Source organism: Drosophila navojoa, chromosome 6 (assembly GCF_054131105.1).
Source record: "Drosophila navojoa isolate 15081-1374.11 chromosome 6, UAZ_NAV_1.0, whole genome shotgun sequence".
Lineage (NCBI taxonomy): Eukaryota > Metazoa > Arthropoda > Insecta > Diptera > Drosophilidae > Drosophila > Drosophila navojoa.
In genome coordinates, this window is record NC_142894.1 from 243,617 (window position 1) to 266,203 (window position 22,587).

Below are 22,587 nucleotides of genomic sequence, written 5' to 3' on the forward strand. Positions count from 1 at the left end.
TGTTTATATTTAATAAAAATATATAAGAAGAAAACTCTAGTCGGGGTTCGCAACGATTTTATATTGCATCTAGGTATAGTATACTCATTCACAGGCAATTTTCTGATTTGCCACACCTTCAATGTGCGTATATACATTATATATGTACAGATATATTTTTGTGCAAATCAGTATTGCAGTTCGCAACAGTATTGCAACATTCGTGTCGGTATAATGGTTTTGTTGAAATGTATGTAACAGGCAGAAGGATTCGTGGCATACCCCATAAAATATATATATTCTTGATCAAGGCAACGAGCTGGGTCGAAGATCAGATTGCTTATCGCGTAATAACCCTATCTGTTTACATGATTCAACGGCACAGAGTTGGATTAATGACTATTCGCATTCCAGCTACATCCCAATCATTGATAGAAAAGCATTGGTATGGAAGCATAGAGGTTATTTAAGGCATTCTAGCAACTTAACTTAAATACTTAATTTAATTCAATGTAATATCAGATGAAACCGTTAAGTTAACAGAACATTTCCCCATTCGCAATTGTTACACGCAGATACAGACCACATTAGGAGTTTATTGTCTGTTGTCGAGGTGCATCATAGAATGGCCAGAAGCCTAGAATATCTAGACTCCGCATTATAAGTCATAGCAGGCACTTCCGATGCAATTGGTTTCGAGAAGGCTAGGTGGATTCCTGGGCACGATCTTCAAGTCATCCAGAACTTTAAAAGCGATTTGGCCTCCATAGAGTCTTCCAAGAACCGGGCCACGGAAGTAAGAAGATGGCAAACTTCAAGGAAGGTGCAAGGAATCATCAGCAGCTACAAGAGCTTAACTTATATACAAGGTCAGCCTGAGTATATAAGTTAAGCTCTCCCACACTAGAGCCTATTGATTGGGGACGCTGTGGTGGGTTCTTGTGAATACAAACAACTTTGTGTTCAAACAAGTAAGAAAGCTCTAGTCGAGACTGCTCGACTCCGAGATCCCCTGGACCCTACAAGCAACTGATATTTCAATAATAATTATCAAACACACACGCATACATACAAATACACGCACACACACACGCATACAAACAAACACACGCACACACATACACATACAAACAAACCCACGCATACACACACACTAACATACATATATACGGGCGATTGCGCTTGGGTTGCATTGCAGTGTTGGCGATATTATGAGATCTTATTAGTTGAATTATTTAGTTTCTAGACGTATGATCGTAATGAACGTAATCATGATGTATAAATGTATGTGTATGCCGAAGCTCAAGTCTCTAGTATGCGATATACGACTTCTACAAAGATGAGGGTGAGGGTGTGGATATAGGGGCGGCTGGTAAATTTGAACAAAAACTGAAATTGTATAAAATACGTCTTAATATATATTTAAAATTTGGACACTCTAGCTATAATGATGTGGGATATATAATTTTTTAACTGACTTTCGATAAGGTTTTTTATCGATAAAAATATCGGAATGAGTTATCGTTTTTAGTGATAAACTCGATATGCGCGCGCTATATACGGACATTTAAAAAAAAGTTGAAGTCTCTTCTGAGATCGACGCGTTCATACATACGGACGGACGGACGGACAGACAGACGGACAGGGCCAAACCGACTCAGCTTGTCGCCCTGATTAAGAATATACATATATACTTTGTGGGGTCTACCACTTCTGCCTGTTACATACTTTTAACAAAACCATTATACCCTTATTTCCAATTTTCAATGGGTTCAGGGTATAAAAAATAATATATTATATAATTTAGTAACAAAAGATCTAAACTCTCTCTATTCCGAATATAAACTGGCACAAATCACTTCTAATGATTGGGTTGTCCCCTTGAATGTCTGACTGGACTCTCCAGCCTCCTTAGATTGTCGATAGTCTTAACTTATATACCAAATATGAGGTCTCTAGCATCAATAGTATTCAAAATACAGCTAATCTTAAAAGAGACATAAAATTTCTTCATCAATCTTTATATAATCATAGCATTAGCTCACGTGCAAAATTTTAAATTTAAATTTTACAGCTGAAAAACTCTAGGAGATACAGTTTTATCCGATTTGCCACGCTATCAGATATGTATATCCACCATGTCACGTGACCTTGGATGGTCGATGCCGATCTACATTCCGAATTTCAGCTTTCTAGCTCTTAAACTAATATGATTTCTGCACGGATCGGGATAAGCACTTCAAATCGGAGATATACACGAGTATGTGTTCCAAATTTTAAGTCTCTAGCTTCAATAGCGCCGAAATAAAGTGCGTTCATACGGACAGTCGGACAGACTCAGCTAGTCGCTCTGATCAAGAATATGTGTACATATATACTTTTTGTTATACCTGTTAAATACTTTTAACAAAACCATTATACTCTGTTTTCCCATTTTCAACGGGTTTAAGGTATATAAAAAAATACATACATAGGTATGTACATATATTGTGCATTGTTAGCTCGAACACCGTTTTTCTGACATTCTGACATAGCACTATAGAACACCCATATATGTATGTATATATGTACATATAAATATGTCCATATATATTGCAATTGCGTTCATACTTACAGCGAGACGGACATTGCACAAAACCAATATACTTATTTCACTTACGTAAATGAGTATAAAAATGCGAAATCATTCACAATTAGCTATACTGGCATCTAACCTTCACTGGAGTCTGGTGAATTTGGAGCCGATATCAAAAAAACAAACAAAAATTGAAATTCCTTAAAATACATTTCAACAAAACCATAATCCCCTATCTGAAAATCTCAAAATTCAGTGCACTGTAGTCAAAGTGCAGCATTCATTGAAGAGTTGGTTCTCCGGATTTCGGTTTAGGTATGGATATTTTTATACCCTGAACCCATTGAAAATGGGAAATCAGGGTATAATGGTTTTGTTGAAATGTATGTAACAGGCAGAAGGAGGCGTGGCAGACGCCACAAAGTATATATATTCTTGATCAGCACGACGAGCTGAGTCGATTTGGCCCTGTCCGTCTGTCTGTCTGTCCGTCCGTCTGTCCGTATGTATGAACGCGTCGATCTCAGAAGATATAAGAACTAGAGACTTCAACTTTTTTTTTAAATGTCCGTATATATCGCGCGCATATCGAGTTTATCACTAAAAAGCGATAACTCATTCCGATATTTTTATCGATAAAAAACCTTATCGAAAGTCAGTTAAAAGATTATATATCCTACATCACTATAGCTAGTGTCCAAATTTTAAATATATATTAAGACGTATTTTATACAATTTCGGTTTTTGTTCAAATTTACCCACCGCCCCTATATCCACCCCCTCACCATCATCTTTGTAGAAGTCGTATATCAAACACTAGAGACTTCGGTATACACAAACATTTATACATCATGATTACGTTCTGAAAGTTTCATTACGATCGTACGTCTAGAAATTAAATTATTATACAAATAAGTTCTCATAATATCGCCAACACTGCAGCGCAACACTGCAGCGCAATCGCTTGTATATGCGTGTGTGTGTTTGTGTGTGTGTGCGTGCGTTTGTTTGTATGCGTATGTGTGCGTGTGTATGTGCGAATTATTATTGAAATATCAGTTGCTCGAAGGGTTCAGGGGATCTCGTAGTTGAGCAGTCTCGACTAGAGCTTTCTTACTTGTTTTAATATAGACCCTTCGAAAGATCGACGGGCATGTTTATTATATAGATAATAGTTCATGAAACCCCGCATGTAATACTCTATACATAATTCACAATATATCCACTATTGTTTTCATTAGTATATGTAAAGGTACATAACAATATATAAAGAAAGACATAATGAGTCAGCAGAACGTCAAGGTAAAATTATTTTATTTACATTTCATGTACACTTCATTTCTATTACATACATATGAGCATATGTACATTAAAAAATATATTTATGTATATGTTATAAAGATGCGAACAAAATAACGATAGAATGTAACAAAATATATTTTATATTCACTTAATTATGAACAAATTTGTAACTAATTGGTAGCAAAATGTTTAATTTAATAAATTTTTTTGTTTTGTTCTTTTTTTAATTATAAATTTATTTGAATATCAACCAAGTCAAAGGAAAAGCTTCCTTATAATAGTGACCCGTGCTTAAATTAATCGATTTTGATGTCCATACACATATTTATAATATTAAGTGGTAGGATCAATATATAATACCTATTACAATTATTTTTCGGTTTGCCATGTTTAAGTATTTCATTGTAACTTTCTATCACACATGTAAATTATGATCCGATCGATACTGGCTTACCAAATAATTATTAAATTTTTCAAGTATCCAGAGTGGCGTTCAAAAATGGTTTATTCAAGAACAACATATGGCAAAACTATCAATGGTTCATTATTGTATGATTGAAGCTGAAGAACTTGGTGCCACTCCTTGAATTGTTGGACTCGACTACTAGAATCGTCAACAACACTACGAATACCACTCCTATATTCCATGGTTTGCGGCGATAATATTTGATTATAATTTTCGGTACTTTTCATCATTCCATTTGAATTTTCACTATTAATGACATTATTCATTTTACTTGCATCCCTCACACCGTCAAAGTCATGTGATTGAATAACGCTTAAATTATCGTTAGTATTATTATAGCATAAATTACCATCATTACAATTCAAATCTGCTATTGTTGTGAGCTTTGGCTGAGGATGATTTGTGGCACCAATAGAGTTGAAAGACGGCAGCATACCATTGTTCTCTAATGGTAATTCACTAAGCGTATTCAACTTGATATCATTCAGCCCTTCTTTATTATCATTATGTTCATCATCAATCGAGGATTCATCACTAGAATAGAAGTACAAGTCATCTCGATGGTCAGCATCTTGTTTTGCTATAATGCACTTTACAGACGTTATCGGGCCAGTCTCATTCTTTAATTTATAATTATTTAAAGGATCGACTGAACATTGATCAGTTTGCCTAGGGTTGTAATTGCTTTCCTCGGTTTCACTATAATCCTCATTCGAACTACTGCTGCTACTGCTACTACTACTGCTGTAATTAATGATGCGCTCATTTCGTCCCGATTTATCCTGTCTGCATAATTCATTTGTGAAAAATAATTTTTGATGTGTTTTTACCAAAGGCTGCGCACTCCTGCGAACATTATTGAACAAGTGATTTAGTTCAATATCTATTGTTTCCTTCTGGCAAATCTGTTGACGATGTCGAACACGACGACGATGGCTATACCGATAACATTTCTCTAAATTATTGCAGCAGGTGTCAGGCATAGGAATTGATTCCGATCCATGTGTTTCAGCCTTTGGTTCTATAGAGAGAAATGATGCGATTATTTCAGCGTCCTGTTGTTTGCCAGTTGACATCTCACCTTCGGCGACAACACCAACAATTGGAGAAATTGCTGAGATAGAGTTAGCCGGTGAGTTAATTTTACTCGGTGTTTTCTTTATTGTCAGCACAATGTGATTATTACTTGCACAGCCTTGAGCCAACGGTCTTTGAACGATTGCATATTCCTCGTCATCACCATTATTATCATCATCATTCTCCATATGGTCATCGTCTGCTAATAGGCTATCTACGGTTGTTGAATGACTTCTGTTCGACCCATGATCATCGTCACTTGCCGCCTGAGCACACTGAGAGTATCCAATAGTATCGTAGCCGACTTCCATATCGCTTATCTCTATATGAGCGCCTTCCTCATCGCCGCTGCTGATGTCACCACCACTGATCATCGATACCTGGCTATGAGTGGCAACATTTCCGTGGATTGCAATTTTGATGCGCTTAATACGTGGTTTTTCATCTATCGTTAAATTATTTATATTGTGTTTATCGTAGTGAGTGCTATTATATGTTTTTCTACGTTTTTTTCTATTTCGTTCGATATTACTTTCAGACCACTCTGATTTCTCTGTATCTTCTGCCTTTTGATTTCGTAATTTTTCATTTAATGAGTCTTGTGTCAATTGTAAATTAGAACTTCTGCTTTTATAGCGCCTGAACTTCATATTTGTACATTCAATATTTAAATCATCTGATTTTTGTAAATTTTCAGGATTCTCACCATTATCGGTAACCACTTTCAACAGATTGTAACTAAGTGCAGCGTTACGTTTTATTAGATCATCATCAGAATGTCGAACTTGACTTTCATTGTTTTTTTGTGTATCATTTATAGTGACGTCAACTCTTAGCAGATTGGGACCACTACTAATACAATTCATTTCAGACTTTTCCTGTTTTCCTAACTTATTAGCACTGTTTATTGTTGGTAGAGATTTCGTTTTATCCTTCAGCCTTTTAGCTGCCAGACGACACGTTGGTAAACACTTGGCGACACCCAAAAATGGCGGTATAACCGACTTAAAACTTTTTGATTTAGAATTCTGAACGAATTTTAGATAGCTCAGGTCCTTACGTATCCGTTGCTCGTATGTGAGGGATCCATATTTAGGCACCACATCAGATCCATCGGTAACTGTATAGGACTCCAAAGTCTGCAAAAATTCCGTTACTGACAATGACACTAACGACGAGTCAATGCTATTCCAGTTTCCATTAATGTTTGGTATGTAATAGTTATGTAATGCATTTATATGAAAATTGGTAACATCATTCGTTTGAACATCAAACCTTTGCCTTGCAATGCATTTGGGATCTTCGCGTACAGTATAGATAGATATAGGCTCTGCTATTATATTGCTGGACTCCTGATCTGCCGAAAGACTATCCGTAATTGCTGCTTTCATGTCTTTATTGATATCTTCTTCAGCTAAGCTAACGTTAGATTCCGTTAGATTAACATCAAAATCAAGTTTCGTTTTCACGCTCGACTCTGTTGGTAAAACATGTTTAATAATCGTAAGCAAGGGATCGTCGTCATCATCAAAGTCTAAATCAAAAATCGATTTCATTGGCTTTTTAGCAATAGTCTGCTCAGCAGCGTCAACGACACAGTTTTCAGTTTTTAAAGCTGTTTGCTCATTATCGCGAGAAATATCAATATCAAACGAACCTTTTTTTACCAAATCTGATTCTCTATCGATTTCACTGAGCTTTTTATGTTCATATGATTCGTTTGGCATGTCTTCAAAAATTATGCAAGTGCATGGCACGATTTCAGCCTGATATCGCTTTTCAGTCTCGTCAACAGTAAGCGGACTACTTAAACTGCGTACAATATGCATTAATTGGGTTCTAACATCATTATAATCCGTTTTTAATTCTATATCTTCCCCATTTTTGGCCGATGATGCATGCTGATGCAAATTGCTGTTACTATCCAATGAGTGTATTCTCATATTTCGAGGTTTGCTGTCTCGTGAATGCTCTGATGTAACCGTATCACTATCTGTATTTCCAGGGTCTGCAAATAAAATACAATTAGATGTTAAATTAGCGATTACAATAAAAAAAAAATTAAATATATAAAAATTAGTGCAATATTTTTGTGCCCTATAAAATAATAACACAATTTAGGATATCTACATTTATAGTTCCAATCATGACACACATAAGCAAATATAATGATAATGATATATAGTTTCTTATTGAGAAAACCTCCATAATTACTAAATGAAAATTGCCATGGAGCTTCCTTCAGAATGTTTTAGCAAAACTAATACCTACTTGACTAATTATCACCCATTTGATTGAGTACTTCATCGAATTTGTATCACTAAGACAAAACAATAAAAATAAATCCTGCACCACTCAGTTATAGTTATATATAGAACATAAAGTTACTTCCTTAAATATGCAACTTACCTTCCAGTGTATTTGAATGTTTTTCGGTTCCTGCTAGAGAAACATTTGATGAGAATGGTTCTAAAGCATGCGGAGAGTGGATTGATGTTTCTAAAAGTGTTAGTGTTATATTAATAAATGTATAGAGATAATATAATATAAAAAATATAATCTGGATGTATCAAACCTGAACAAGATGACGCCGGTCTCGTATGCAAAAACCGACAGTCCGAATTTCGAACATTAGTTGAACTAGTATTTAACACTCTATTCGTTACTGATGGCGCTGTTATTGTGTTCTCACTGCGGTTGAATGAAGTACTTAACTTCCTACTTTGTATCTCATTAAACAGTTCTTTAGTGGTTTTTACTTTTTTTACACCAGATCCAAAGAATATTTGCTGCGATAGACTTGATTCCTTTGCAATTAGTGAATCTACACCTTTGGATCCCTTTTTGCGGCCACGTTTTTTTGGAACTTAAGACAAAATATTTTTATGAAATTTAAATTATATTCAGGTATTACAAAATACTGCTTACTTCTTTCTTCACATGACTGCTTACTTCTTTCTTCACATGACTTTAAGCGAATTTGATCGAACTTCGGCTCAAGCTCATCATACGGCGATAATCGACTACATGAGGTATTTGAATCATTATTCTCTTCACAAATTGGACGTGTTGGCACCTCGCTGCTTGTGTCAATAGCACTAGCAGTAGATTTCTGACCATTCGCTTGCAAGGAATTTATATTACTAAAAGTTTCTAGTCGACCGGCGGACTTAAATCTGCCCGCAAATGTCAAATCTGCTGCCGAAGGATGAGGTCGAGTTTGAAAGTTTCCCGAAACGGCATCTCCAGATAGGATTGAGCTCATCGAGCTATTCGACAATGATAAAATTTCTGTAAATGATTAAAAAGACAATTATTCCGTCTTAAATATGTTACAGGATTTATTCTTACCAGGATCTGCTGAATATACTTTTGGCGTTTTTGATTCCTTCAGCGAGCGATGTAAATTTGACTTTTTTGAATTTCTAGACTGTTGTGAAGTTTCGCCTTTCAAATTGAATAAAGAAGGTTTATCTCGACTATCCCTATCCTTGCCTTTCTTATCCTTTTTTAGCTTCTTGGGCCTGAAGTAATGGCTGGAAGTTGCTAATGATTCTCTTTCTAGCTTTTTTTGACTGTTGGTTGCATCGTTCTCATCAGAGTCTGAGACAATATCAATTACAATAGAGGCCTGATTCAATTTATCGTTCGCCACATGTTCACTTATAATCGTCGATGATTTTTGAGTTTTGAATTCGCTTGATTTTGGTTGTTGAATAAACAGTTTGTTAACGATTGTCAACGATTCTTCACTATTGTCATTGTTAATATTATTGTTTATCAAGCTTGATAAGTTGGTTTGATGATCAAGTTTTGGTTCAGAGGAATCAATATTTGAGTGCAAATGAGAGATAACACGCTGTAATGTCGGGGAAAAAGGCTGGGGTGGGTTGAAGCCTGCTTCTGTTGTGTTCGATTCGGATTCTGTTAGGTTAGTTTCCACCATCGGTTTATATGTTGATTGATCCACGTGTTGCGACTGAGAATCAATTGATGTCTGCTGATGGATTCCCACCATTTCACGCCATTTCTTTAAAAGCGATTTGGCCCGACGTGCTAACTGATCATTTTTAGTTCTACGTCGAAGTTGATTTATGTACTTTGCCAATCTGGTGGCTTCCAATTGCTCTTTCGTAATCGTTGTACCTTCCAATGCACAAATGACAGAGAGAACTGTCTCCATATTAACGACCTTAAATTATTTAGTTAATTGCAATTATGAGTACGTATGCATATGTTGTTTAAATAGTAATTGAAATCCTTGAATGCAATAATTGTACTTACATCATAGTTTTGATCAAGTGCCTGCGATAGGTGTGAGGTCAATTGCTGAATCTGGGTTTGATTCATTTATGCCAGATAACAAAGCGTGCCTGATCCAAAAGGAGGCAAATATAACTTAAAAGTATTGTACGGTCCGAACTTTCATTAGCTGCAAAGAGTCAAAGCGTAATTGATGTAGCTACACCAAGATATATATCTAAAATCAATTAATTTATGTGTTAAGTTAGTAACATTTCATAAACTCTTAATAAGACCTAAAATATACAAATATGTCTACTATATAAAATGTATATATACACTATTCCAAATTCCCATATATACATATATATATATGTGTGTGTGTTTGGGTGTGTGGGTGTGGGTGTGTGTGTATGTGTGTGTGTATGTGTGTGTGTGTGTGTGTGTGTGTGTGTGTGTGTGTGTGTTTGGGTGTGTGTGTGTGTGTGTATGTGCGTAGGATTAAGACTAAATAACTTTTAAAATCAAATATTTGTGTCATATGTAACATTGTAACAATGTAACACATGCACATTCTTTTGTTTTAGTGTCATCTAAAATATCTAAATACTAACAAAAAAAAACAAATTTTTAGTCACTACATATCAAAACGCACACAAACACACAACGAATTCATTCGTGTATACGCTTTCACATAAAATTGTGTATTTGTTCACCTTTGCAAATAACATTAATAATTATTTAACTATAATATTAATTTAACACACCTGTTGCCTTTTTGTGTTTATAGGAACCGTGTCAATCAAACCATCTACCTTTTTTTAAAAACTTTTAACACAATACGCCATTTTCTGATATGGAGATGTGTAAATGCATATCAATGCATCACTATTAGAGCTGGAAATAACGTATCGACGTATCATCGATAAATAAATTTCAAGCGAAATTGTTCTATTATCGATGATTTTTATGTTTATACGGTTTTCGGTATTTTAAGAATTGTAAATCTTCTTATGCGAAAATTTAAGTTTTAGAAATATAATTTCGAATCTCAAAAGCAGATGGCCAGTCTTCGCATTCTATCATAATCCTAATTAATAAAACCACTAACCAGAGAGCACATACACCGGTCACGTAGTGTAAAGCGTTTTGCACACTTATTTTCGAGAGTAATCCCCCAGTCAACTTCGTATTTGCTCGGCTCTTCACTTTTAGGGTCTAACTACAAAAATATACGAAAGCGCAATCATTTCGCTTCATGCGCTCGACCGAGATGGTCGATGGTTGAACAAAAGATTCATTTATGCTCAAACATTGAGCTCCCTTGCTATCTCTCTCGATGCTCTGAGAGAGCAAAATGTGTATATGTGTGTATGCATGTGATCACAAGCAGCAGCTCACGAAATTTGAAATTTCTTCTATTACGAGTATTTCTATGCCTGTGTGGGAAGCTCTTGTTTACTGTAGCAATTTTAAAGCCCAGCATTTGCAGTTGGGCGATCTTGTGAGGTGCTCACATACATACATACGTATGTATGTATATACATTTGATTGTGTGTACGCATGGGCTGCGAATTGCAGCCTGCGATGCTTATAATAATGGGAGATCACTTTTAGAAGCATTTGTATGCTTATGTGATTTAGGTGCATGTGTGTATGCATGGGAGATGAACATATGCGTGTGCTAACCTCATTGTGGGAACTATTTTGGGTTTGAATTGAAGAGGCGTGCTTATATTTTTAGTAGCTGATTAACTAAAGTGACAAGTGCACTTGCCAATACTTTCTATAAGTTTTTTACTTACATGCTCCTGTATATGCATGTATGTATATGAACAGGTGCAAGGGTCGACAATCGCATCCCCTTTTTGTATACTGAGCTACTTTGTATACTCATTCAGGTACTTTTGTATACTCATTCACGAAAGTGATGCTAGAGACTTGAAATTTGGAACACATAGTCGTGTATATCTCCGATTTAAAAAGTGTTAAAATTTTCCCGATCCGTCCAATAGGGCATAGCTAATTGGAAAATGGCAAATCATGTTAGCTGAAGAGCTAGAAAGCTGAAATTTGGAATGTAGATCCGCATCGACCACACAAGATGACGTGCTATGGCGGATATGTCTACGCCCATAAGGGCGTGACAAATCGGATAAAACTGTATCTCCTAGAGTTTTTAAGCTAGAACGTTAAAATTTTGCACGTGAGCTAATGTTATGATTATATATCTACGCCTTTTAGAGGCGGAGCAAATCGAGAAAATCTGTACTTTCTACAGTATTAGAGCAAAACTTAGCTACATAGTAAATTGCTGATTGGCTGTGAATGAGTATTCCGCAGTCGGTAACGCCCGACAGCAACGTTCTTACTTGTATGAAATTCCTTCTGATAGGCAACCCACGATCATTGAAATGAAATCAGGTGCTTAAATTTAAGCTCGAGTTACCCGCCAGTCACTATACTGTATGAGTTACTCACCGGTCACAGTGCCACAAAGTATTGGCATTAGTATATCATGTATTAAATAATTATAGTTTTTTATGGATACACACACATTTATAAACATTATTAGCTATAATAATATATGCATATGTAAATTTGCATACATATGTATGTAATTTTTAAATTTATTTATAGCTGTGTTCAAAGAAAAGTTACAGCTCTTAGAAGTTTGATTTTTCAAGTGTGCCAATACTTTTTTGGCCCACTGTATATATAGATGCTCATACATACATAGTCCATTTGTGTGAAGTGGATATGACAGTTTTTTGGGCCTTACAATCTGCACAGAGCCTCGCACACTGTCATACAATTACATACATATACTAAGTGTGCAAATGTGTGTGTGCATGCACGTCGCCAAAGCATATTCTTTATGCGCCTTACGTTTTCATACCCTTTCTAGAAATAATCATGAGAACACTAAGATTTTGTATGAGCGTGGCAGACGCTACTAAGATTTTGGTATACTTTACATTCAAAAGGCAAGAGCTGGGATCGTCGTGGACAAATTTCAATTTTTGTGCGCTGCTGAGTTGGATGATTTGAGTGACCATAGACAGAGAGAGAAGAGGTAGGGTCAGAGAGAGTAGGACACAGCGCACAGTCGTATATAGTAACAAGTAAGAAGGCTCTAGTTGAGACTGCTCGACTAGGAGATACCCTCCAATCTGATAATGGTTTTGTATAAAAGTATGTAACGAGCAGAAGGAATCATCTCAGACCCCACAAAGTATATATATTCTTGATCAGCTGATCGAGCTGAGTCGATATAGCCCTGTCCGTCTATCCGTCTGTCCGTCCGTCCATCTGTATGAGTGCGTCGATCTCAGAAGATACAAAAGCTAGAGAAATTTTGCGTGCATACTCGTGTATACGCGTGTATATATGTATATATGCAGTACGAGTTTGCTTTATTTTTTCTATAACTCATCCGATAACTTTTTTATCGAGAATAATCGAAAAATCGATTTTGTTTTTTCAGCCCCATTTGAACACTATTAGATCTAGAGACTTCAGATTTCCTGTGTATATACATATGATGAATACAAACATTTTGTAATTTACAGATTTTGGGTACCAAGCCCCTTGCGCTCTAATTTGTAAAAAAACGCATTTCAAATACTAGAGAATTGAGCTTTAAAATGTACATATGTATGTATGTACATTAGAACATTATGATTACGTTGTGACAGTTTCATTAAGATTGTACGTCTAGATTAAAATTATTAGTCGTATTACTAGATTAAATTATTCAACAAATAAATTATCATAACATTGCCAACACTGCAGCGCAGTGCAGCCCAAGCGCTGTCAATGCTTACTGCGCAGTTAGCAGGGCGCGGGCTTATGCGTGCGTCTGGATGCATGTGTATGTATGTATATGTGCAAAAAGGAAGTACAGAATGAACACACGGCGATTGCAAAACGGAAAATGTTGTAATAATTATTCTCTAACATTACAGGACAGTACGAGAAGTACACCTATGTATGTGAAGAAGCTGACGTACTAGATAGTATTTTAAGTATTCTGTATTCCAATGTATTCCAATGCTCATGAAAGCTGAATTTCTTAAGACCACGTTCGTTATTAATTTAGAAGTTTTTGAATTTAGACTTTTATTTTTGTATATCTTAATTTTTTCAAAAATTAAAAAATAGGTTTATCAATTTTTGTTGGCTATTTTACAATTTTTTTAAGCTATTTTCGGCAACTTTTCTGCCAAAATCTAGCAATTTTAGCTAAAAAAAAATGGTGGCAGCACTGCGCGAGCCTCAAGAGATAGGCCGAACAAATACGAAGTTCATCAGTCTTTTAGTATATGTTTACTCTGGTCAGTGTTGGAAGCATGGTAACATTGTGTTGTATTAGCGATAATCTATCGATATTTTTTAAGTATCGTTGTTAATCCTGTGATTTCGATAATTAAAGACTAATATACTCTTTACAGATAACACGTATTTGGGTAACGCTCATCTCAGATTTACATACACAACACTTGCGTACATACACCATATGTGAGTGCCAACACAACCATTAATACTGTAAAATTCTTAAAAGTACAAAAAATAATAGCTTTATTTGAAGCTGTCGATTATAGTAAAACTTTGAGAGCTAATTGAAAAACGTCGTCTGTTGAAAGGAGCTTTAAGGAACAGAGAAATAGACATTTGGGATAAGTACAATTTTGTATGGCAGGGTGTATATTATGTACAGATAGATGTGTGTACATGTGTGCCACGGTGCTAATAGTATCTTGGGAAAGGACTGCCAACTCGTTACAACTAAACAAAGACCTAAATAACGACATAATGTGGATAAAAGTACTATATTTGGTGAACATTAAAATTTATGAGTATATGTACACATAGTTACTTAGTGCAAAACTAGTTCTGAATATAAATTCACATTTAACATATTAAATAGGTGAAAAAATATACATTTATATTTAACTGTAACTGTAATATGTCTAAGCTAAGTTTTGTAGATTAGATGAGGTCTGTTTTCCATGTAAACTTCATGTGGAATAATATTCATTTTATAGGTTATGTTTCCTTGTTCTAATTCCGCTGATGTTATTGTTCCAATTTTTCGCAAACATGCACACGTTTATTAAAAAAAAGTATATATATATCTTTTTTTTTTTAAACGTGTGCATGTTTGCGAGTTTAAATATTTGTATATATTTACATATATCAGTCTTTCTAGTTCGGTTATATATGACTATAAACTATATATATATATATATATATATATATATATATATATATATATATATATATATATAAGCGATAGAGCGTGTGTCTGCTAGCCAATGCTCATGATCCAAATGTATTTAACATTTCAGTGACAGACTATTAAAGGAATCAACACTCAAGAGTTGCCGAAAATGACAGACTCAATGAAATTCGGACCTGAGTGGTTGCGCAATATGTCGGCGGAGCCCTCGAGCATTGGAGCCAATAATCTATCTGCCACTGCGGGTGGCGGGTCAAACAGTGGCCTTTCATTACACAGCCTGGGTAGTGGTAATAGCGGAGGAGCTGGAGTTGGCGGTGGAGTCAATATGGTGGCCAATCCAAGCCATACATCTGCCAATCGTAATATGTTTCCGGAGTACCGTTACGGTCGGGAGGAGATGTTATCGTTATTTGATCGAAATTGCCTTCTGCCTCAGATTTTGCCATCGTTCAAAAAATTGTTTATTGAAAAAGTACAGTATCCGCTTGCTCTAACGCCGAGCTCTGAAGAGGAACCAAATAGTCAAAGTCAGCTGAGCAGTAGCGTAAGTGTGAAAGAAATAAATGTGCGGTGTCCGGTGATAATTAATGTTCCACAGTCACGCCCTGCCTGGTTACAACGTTCACCGGGAGCGTTTGGTATACCATCTCGAGGCTCAGGTCGGGGTGGAATCGTAGATCGTGGCCGGATGCGAGGGAAATCGGTTTATCACTCAATATACCAGAGATCAAGCACCATTTACGATGACAGCATATCGGCTATATCAATGAAGGTAAAACCCAAAATTTTTATCAGCTGCTGTGACCACTGATTTTCTAACGTATATTGTATGTGCTACTCGCAGCCAGATCGAAACTGGGGCGAGCGGAATGGTACTGGGGATTCAGCGGCTATTGGTACCGCCACTGGAAGTAGTGGTGGCAGCGTTGGTGGGGGCCCCGGGGTAGACTGGAACGGTACACCGAACTCTAGTCCACGAAAGGACTTCTCAAGCCAATGCCGTAACATGGAAAATTGGCGCAGAAATCGAAACGAAGATGGCTCTGGCGACGGACCAAATTCTGGCGGAACATTAGGCACGGAAGTAGCTGGATGGCGCAGTGCAGGCGCCCACCGGTGGGGTAAGCCTAAACTAATTAATAACCAATGAACATTTTCATCCTCATATCAAATTATAAATTTAAGGACGTTCAACCAGCTGGCGCGAAGAGGAACCAATGCAGTCTGGGAATATGGATAGCAATTCCTTCGTTGGCAATCCGGGCATAGCTAATATACAACGATCCGTTTCGGTGATTGGAACAGTCTCTAATGAGCGAACGAGCGCCGTTAAATCACAGATTGGGTCAGCTGGGCCAGGTGGACCAAGCTCTAATCGTTCGATGGGCTCCAAAGCAAATCAGCCGTGGTCTGGAAGCGGTTGCTCAACGAATCACGATGGTGAAGATAATTTGCCAGAATGGGCAATGGAGAATCCGTCGGAAATGGGTGGCACATTCGATTCGACTGGTGCTTTCCATGGCGAATTGATGGATACCAAGCCAGGCAAGACAAATAGTACTGACTCGACACACAAAAAGGCCATGGATGCGAATGATTCCAATAGTTTTGCAGAAGCTACCTCGATAGAAAGTGGGCAATTAATTCAAACCGAAAACCGTACCGAGCAGGGAAGGTCAGCGCGTATTGAAGCGCAATCTGTAAGCTCAACAACAAATAGCACTCTAAGCAATGCCACCAATGCAAACGAATCCGTTATCACCAACAATAGCAATAGCAGTAGTAACGAATTAGACGTAAGATCGGACACAGCTGAATCAACGCCCACGCACAAAGCGGAGGCAGTTGGTCACAGTGATATTTCGGAACGCTTCAAAGAGGTAGCCGATGAGGTTGAGAAACTAATTATGGATGATGATAGTGGTCAAGTTGATGCTGTCAATAGCAGTAAAACAAGTATTGTAGGTGATAGCAAGAGGTATGGAATGGTGGGATCAATTGTTGAGCCCGGTCAACTTCATCACCAACTCGTTGCTCCTGACCCAGTATCGACTGCAATCATTGCAACTGAATTGTCCCATAAACCGTTCAACGACCAGCTTGCCATCCAGCAACAACAGCAACAGCTTCATTTACAACAGCATCATTTGCAACCCCACCATATACCCGTGCTCCCACATGTGATGAGTGCAAGTCCGAGCGAATTATGGTTTTATCGCGATCCACAGTCGAATGTACAGGGCCCGTTTAGTGCCATTGAGATGACAGAATGGTATCGTGCCGGCTACTTTAATGAGAACCTGTATGTACGCCGCATTTCGGATACTCGTTTTAGGCCACTTGGTGATCTGATTAAGCTGTGTCATGGCAATATGCCGTTTACGCACAACCATCTTCTACCCACACCCATTGAGTTGGATAATTTACAAATTAATCTGACAACCCGCAAACCTGCGATGCTTGCATTGCCCTTATCACATAACGAACATCAACAGCAGCACCAGCATCTTCGCCCTGGCAATGACGAGCAATTGAAAGCTAATGTTACGGCAGCTGCAGATTCTTTGAGTGCGGCAGTAAAAGGACATATGAGCGCACACACAATGGACACATCCCACTTGCTAACCATGCGTTTCCAAATGTTACAAGATCAATACTTACAGCACCAGGAGTATCAAATACTATCTGAGCTATCGAAAAGCGATTGTTTTCAGCGTCTGGATCCTGCTCAGCGTGAAGCCATTGTCCGTAGCAAGGTTCAGATGTTGGTTCTCCCAGAATATTTGAGTAGTTTTAGTGGCTTAAGCAATTCGCTAGCAGCTTTAAACCCCATTGCCGGCAACCAATTGTATGATGCAATCGCCCAGCAGGCTAAAAAAGATCAACACCAGATGTATCCAGTCGACGCTGAACGGCGTCCGGAGGGCAACTTTTTGGATGCTGATGATTTTATATTGAATGCACAATTGATGCATCAACAGACCCAGGGACAGAATCCACAGCCAATTAATCTCGAACAGGTGCAGCATCAATTTGCCTCTGATTCGGACACGAGCAAATTGAATGAACTGCACGCCAATGATCTGGACATTTTAAACGAATACAACTTGCGAATGTTGTTGCGAGGTCCGCCAACAGCATCTGCTGTCAGTCAACAGCAGCAACAGTCATCTCCGTTGATCAAGCCAAGCTCCACTGTGGATTTTATAACAGAGTCGCAGATCTTGGCTCAAAATCTTATGATTCCCATATGGCCCCATCAGCAACAGCAGTCTGCGCAATCGTCGTGGCCAGCCATGGAAAACGCAAAATTATGGGACGTTGCTACCTTGGAGGAGGAACAGAGCCAGCAACTATTACTCCAGCAACAAAAGCGACATCTTCCTAGTCAAGATGGCAACAGCAGATGCACAGCAACTGAGCACCTGAATTTCGATGCAGCACAGCAACTGCAACAGCAGCAGCAGCAATGCAAGGACGATCAATGCAACCTAAAGATTGAGCAGCAAATAGAACTCCAAGAGCAGCCAATAGCACTGGACAGCATCCCTACACACAACAAAGATCAACTGTCAGCCCAAACAATTGCTGGCAAGCAACAAGTCAACAAACAGCAGCAACAACAGACGGCTAGTCAAAAACAAGGAAAACAGCCGGAGCTGAAAATAGGCGATGAGGAGCGCCGCCGAGAGCATGTGGAAGAGAAGCGTCGCATCAAGGAAGAACGTAAGCGTCAACAGCAAGAGGAAGAAAAGAGACGTGCCTTGATAGCCGAAGAGGAAAAGAATAGACAACAGCAAGAGGAAAAGGAACGCCAACAGCAAATACAAGCTCAACGCCGCAAGGCTTTGTTTAGCAATAATCCTCAAGCTACCACTAGCTCTTCAGGTAAGAAATACATAAGTGATAGTTCAAGCTTTAATCGATACGTTCGATACATCAAAAACATCAATTTTGTAATTTGTTCAGTAATATTCAAAACTATAACCCGCTAACGAGAATGTGTAAAAAGGAGTTTAGATTCAAATATTTATTGTTTACTACACATGCTCATATTTATGTGACTATAAATGCAATAATCTATTCTTGTATATAGTATACACCTTCCTCAAATTTGGATAACTTAAATAAAAACATTTAAAGCTAACCCATATATATTTTAGCTGCGACAGGAAATAAGGCAAGCGGCTTAAAGATAGACCAAGGAAATCGTTCATCGCATGCTGCGTCCATTGCCCCATGGTCTTTGCAAACGCCCAGCGCGAACAATATCGCACCAGGATTAGCTGAAATTCAGAAAGCTGAACGTCGGGAACGGCGAGCGGATCAACAGCGACAGCAGGAGCAACTGGACAAGCAAATGCGCGCTACAGCTGCAGCAGCAGCCGAGGCTAATGATGCGTTGCTCAAATGGCAGGCATCGCCAGCACCTACACCCGTTATGAGCTTGGTGGACATACAGGCCGAGGAAGCTAAGCGTCTGGCCAATGACCTGCTGGAGCAACAGCGTCGTCGTGATAATGAACAGCAGCAGCAGCAGCAGCATCAAGTGATGTTATCTGCCAATCTGACCGTTTCTGGTGGTAGTGGACTATCAAATATTTGGGGCAGTGCCAACAAGGCATGGAATGCTACTGGTAGTCCAGCTCCAATCGCCCCCGGCCTGTGGGACGAGCCAAAGCCTGTTCAACCAGGGGCCACCAATAAGAAGTACGTGCCACCAACTGCCGCCTCAGTGCTTGCCGCCGGCTTGCCAGTAGCCGTAGCATCAACCAGCAAACCGCAGTCGCAAACACAGCTGAAGTCAACAGCCGGTGGCATAGCATTGTCATCGCCTCGAAATTTGCGTAAGAGCCAAACATTGCCGACAATGCAGAATGTAATATCAAAAAATGTCAAAGCTTCAACTGGGCAGAACTCACATCAGTCGGATAAAAATAAAACGGTTTCAAGTAAAGCAGCTATCAAGTTATCAGTCAGTGAGGAGAGAAAGTCGGTTGTCAAGTCGACTGCGCAGCAGCCGAGCGGCGACGGCTCAAACAGCAAAGTAAATGAGTATGAGAGTGAGTTTACTTCCTGGTGTATGAAGAGCCTAGAAAATATGTCTGCTAAAGTGGATGGTAAGAGGAACCTTATATTTATATATAGATTATAATGAATATCTATTCCATTGACAGTACCAACATTTGTTTCCTTTCTGCAAGACCTGGAAGCGCCATATGAAGTTAAAGATTATGTACGCATATATCTAGGTATGTTCTTATTTCTATACTCGTTCGCGATGTGAATAGAATGTATTCATTTTATGCAATGTCATTTGCCTGATTGTCCCTTGTATAAACACATTTGATACGACGAATGCTATTTGAAACATATGGCATGGACTGACTATGAGAATTTAATTATTAAAAAACTTTTCTTGTCGGTGGACTATCTCCATGAAACCCTCGTGATCATTACATTGAAAGGTGTAGAAGATATAATTAACTAGTTTTCGATGAGGTTTTTAATCGATAAACAAATACCGGTATGAGTTATCGAGATTTGGAAATAAAATCGATATGCTATATAAGGAAATTTAAAAATATATTTAAAAAATTGTAAGTCTCTAGTTCTTCTGAGATCGACGCGTTCATACATACGGACAAACGGGCGGACAGACAGCTGGACAGGGCTAAATCGACTCAGCTAATTGCTGAATATATCTTTGTGGAGTCTGCCACGCTCCCTTATGCCTGTTACATACATTTAACAAAACCATTACACCTTAGATAGTATATAAATTCATTTTTTTTATTTTTTAAGCTAAATTTTAATACTATTATTGAATCAAGTCATTGCTTCAGAATATCCCTAGTCGAGCAGTGTCGAATAGATCAATTTTACTTCTTATTTTATTGATTTTTACAAGAAAGCCAGAGTCCACTGGATCCACAAATAAAGTCGAATGAATCGAATGAAAATGACGATCATAACTTAACTATCAAGTATTATATATATTCGGTTTTATATATTGTTCAGGCGAAGGCAAAGAGTCATCAGAATTCGCAAAGCAATTTTTGGAGCGACGTAGCAAATATAAAAGCTTGCAGCGTGCCCAAAATGCACATAACGATGATATGTGTAAGCCGGCTCCAGCTATAACGCCATCGTGCAATGATAATGGAGACAACAAGGTAATACGATGTGTGTTCGACATTTATATACATCTTTAAAAATTATTGTTTGTGTGTCTACTTGCAGAACAAGCAAAGGAAAGTTAAGAAAAATAAGATGACCAAATTGGATGCTCGTATACTGGGCTTCTCGGTAACAGCTGCTGAGGGTCGCATAAATGTTGGAGGTCGCGATTATGTTGACGGGCCGTAACTATGAGAATAACTGCTTATATAAAAAAGAACAACAAAGTTATTAGATATAGAATTGAAATTTAAAACAGGTCACAATTGGATGTGGTAATAAATCTGTTATAAATAAAAGCGTATATATGTATGTATTTTATATATGTATCAAAACATCCAAGCTGTCAATATGCATGCATATGGGTCCTATGTTTATACATACAGTACCGAGCAAAAATGAGTGAATGTTTCACAACTTTGACTTTCATCACGCATAAAAATTAAACCATACAAGCAAATCAAGATATTTTTTTTTTGGTTGTTTATTAGTTTGTTCTTAACACATAACAAAAACTGCAAGGCTGAATATGCCAAATTCAAAGAGTTAAAAATCAAAAACTAAAAAAATCCACATAAACTCAATTTTGCACGTTTAAAAAAAAAATTAATTAACTAACAAATTTTAATATTTGGTCCAAACCCTTATTAGCAATAACTTTGTTGATTCTGTTCGGCATGCTCTCAACCAAACTGTGAATCATTTCGCTTGGAATTCGCCTCCACTCCGCTTCTACGCGCTCCCATAAGTTGTCTATGCTCGTTGGGGCTGCATCACACTACCCTAGCCATTTTTTCACTATTGACCACAGATTTTCAATAGGATTGAGGTCGGGACTCTGTGCTGGCCAATGCATTAGGCTAAATATTTGGTTTCCAATCCATTCCTTCACAATTTTGGCTGTATGTTTTGGATCCCCATCTTGTTGAAAAGCCATTTCATCTTCGGGATAAGCACATTTATCAATAAAATTGGGAAGATGGGTTTGAAGGATATTCATGTAATCTTCTTTGTGCATTATGCCTTCTACTCTATGTAGAGGACCAACGTTCCACCAAGTAAAGCATCCCCAAACCATAATGCTGCCGCCGCCATGTTTGACCGTTTGCTTCACATGGTGTGCTTGAATGCGTTCCCCAGGTCTGCGCCAGCAATATTGCTTTCCATCTGATTGGAAACGGTTAAATTTTGATTCATCCGACCAAATAACTCGTTTCCAATCATCGATGCTCCAGTTTTTGTGATCCCTTGCAAATTTCAAACGCGCCTTCACATTCTTTTCTGACAATGCAGGTTTGTTTTTCTTAACGAATGGGACATAATCGATGCCACGAAGTGCTCTTCTAGCAGTCCATTCGCTAAAATTTTTATTAATTGCTAGAGAAGCACCCTTTGGTGCTAGCAGCTTATTCTTCCTCATTTCCGACATCATTATAAGAGCATCAGAGTCCGACAACAGTTTTTTGCGACCTTTGACTTGAGTTTTCGGAGTCAAATTTCGTCTCTTTTGAGCTGCGATCA

The 22,587-nt window shown here is 37.9% G+C and overlaps 2 protein-coding genes across 3 annotated transcripts; one reads left to right on the plus strand and one right to left on the minus strand.

The window, feature by feature from the left end:
- Positions 1-3,851: 3,851 nt before the first annotated feature.
- On the minus strand, positions 3,852-10,564 carry MED26 (mediator complex subunit 26). 2 transcript variants are annotated; one of them, XM_018107089.3, is made up of 7 exons: positions 10,409-10,564; positions 9,684-9,831; positions 8,751-9,591; positions 8,352-8,690; positions 7,975-8,265; positions 7,809-7,898; positions 3,852-7,407 (listed from the first exon to the last, which is right to left on the minus strand). In XM_018107089.3, exons 2-7 carry the CDS (start codon positions 9,747-9,749, stop codon positions 4,361-4,363), a joined length of 4,674 nt encoding a protein of 1,557 aa, XP_017962578.1. In that variant the 5' UTR covers positions 9,750-9,831; positions 10,409-10,564; the 3' UTR covers positions 3,852-4,360. The 2 variants fall into 2 exon arrangements, with proteins under 2 accessions (XP_017962578.1, XP_089119007.1); XM_089262881.1 differs by having other exon boundaries at positions 8,328-8,690.
- A 3,511-nt stretch (positions 10,565-14,075) lies between these two features.
- On the plus strand, positions 14,076-21,530 carry Gyf (GIGYF family protein Gyf). The gene is made up of 9 exons (XM_018107088.2): positions 14,076-14,162; positions 14,993-15,430; positions 15,485-15,658; positions 15,731-16,007; positions 16,072-18,774; positions 19,050-20,006; positions 20,064-20,138; positions 20,908-21,062; positions 21,130-21,530. The coding sequence occupies exons 2-9, from the start codon at positions 15,035-15,037 to the stop codon at positions 21,253-21,255; spliced, it is 4,863 nt and encodes a 1,620-aa protein (XP_017962577.1). The 5' UTR covers positions 14,076-14,162; positions 14,993-15,034; the 3' UTR covers positions 21,256-21,530.
- Positions 21,531-22,587: the final 1,057 nt, after the last annotated feature.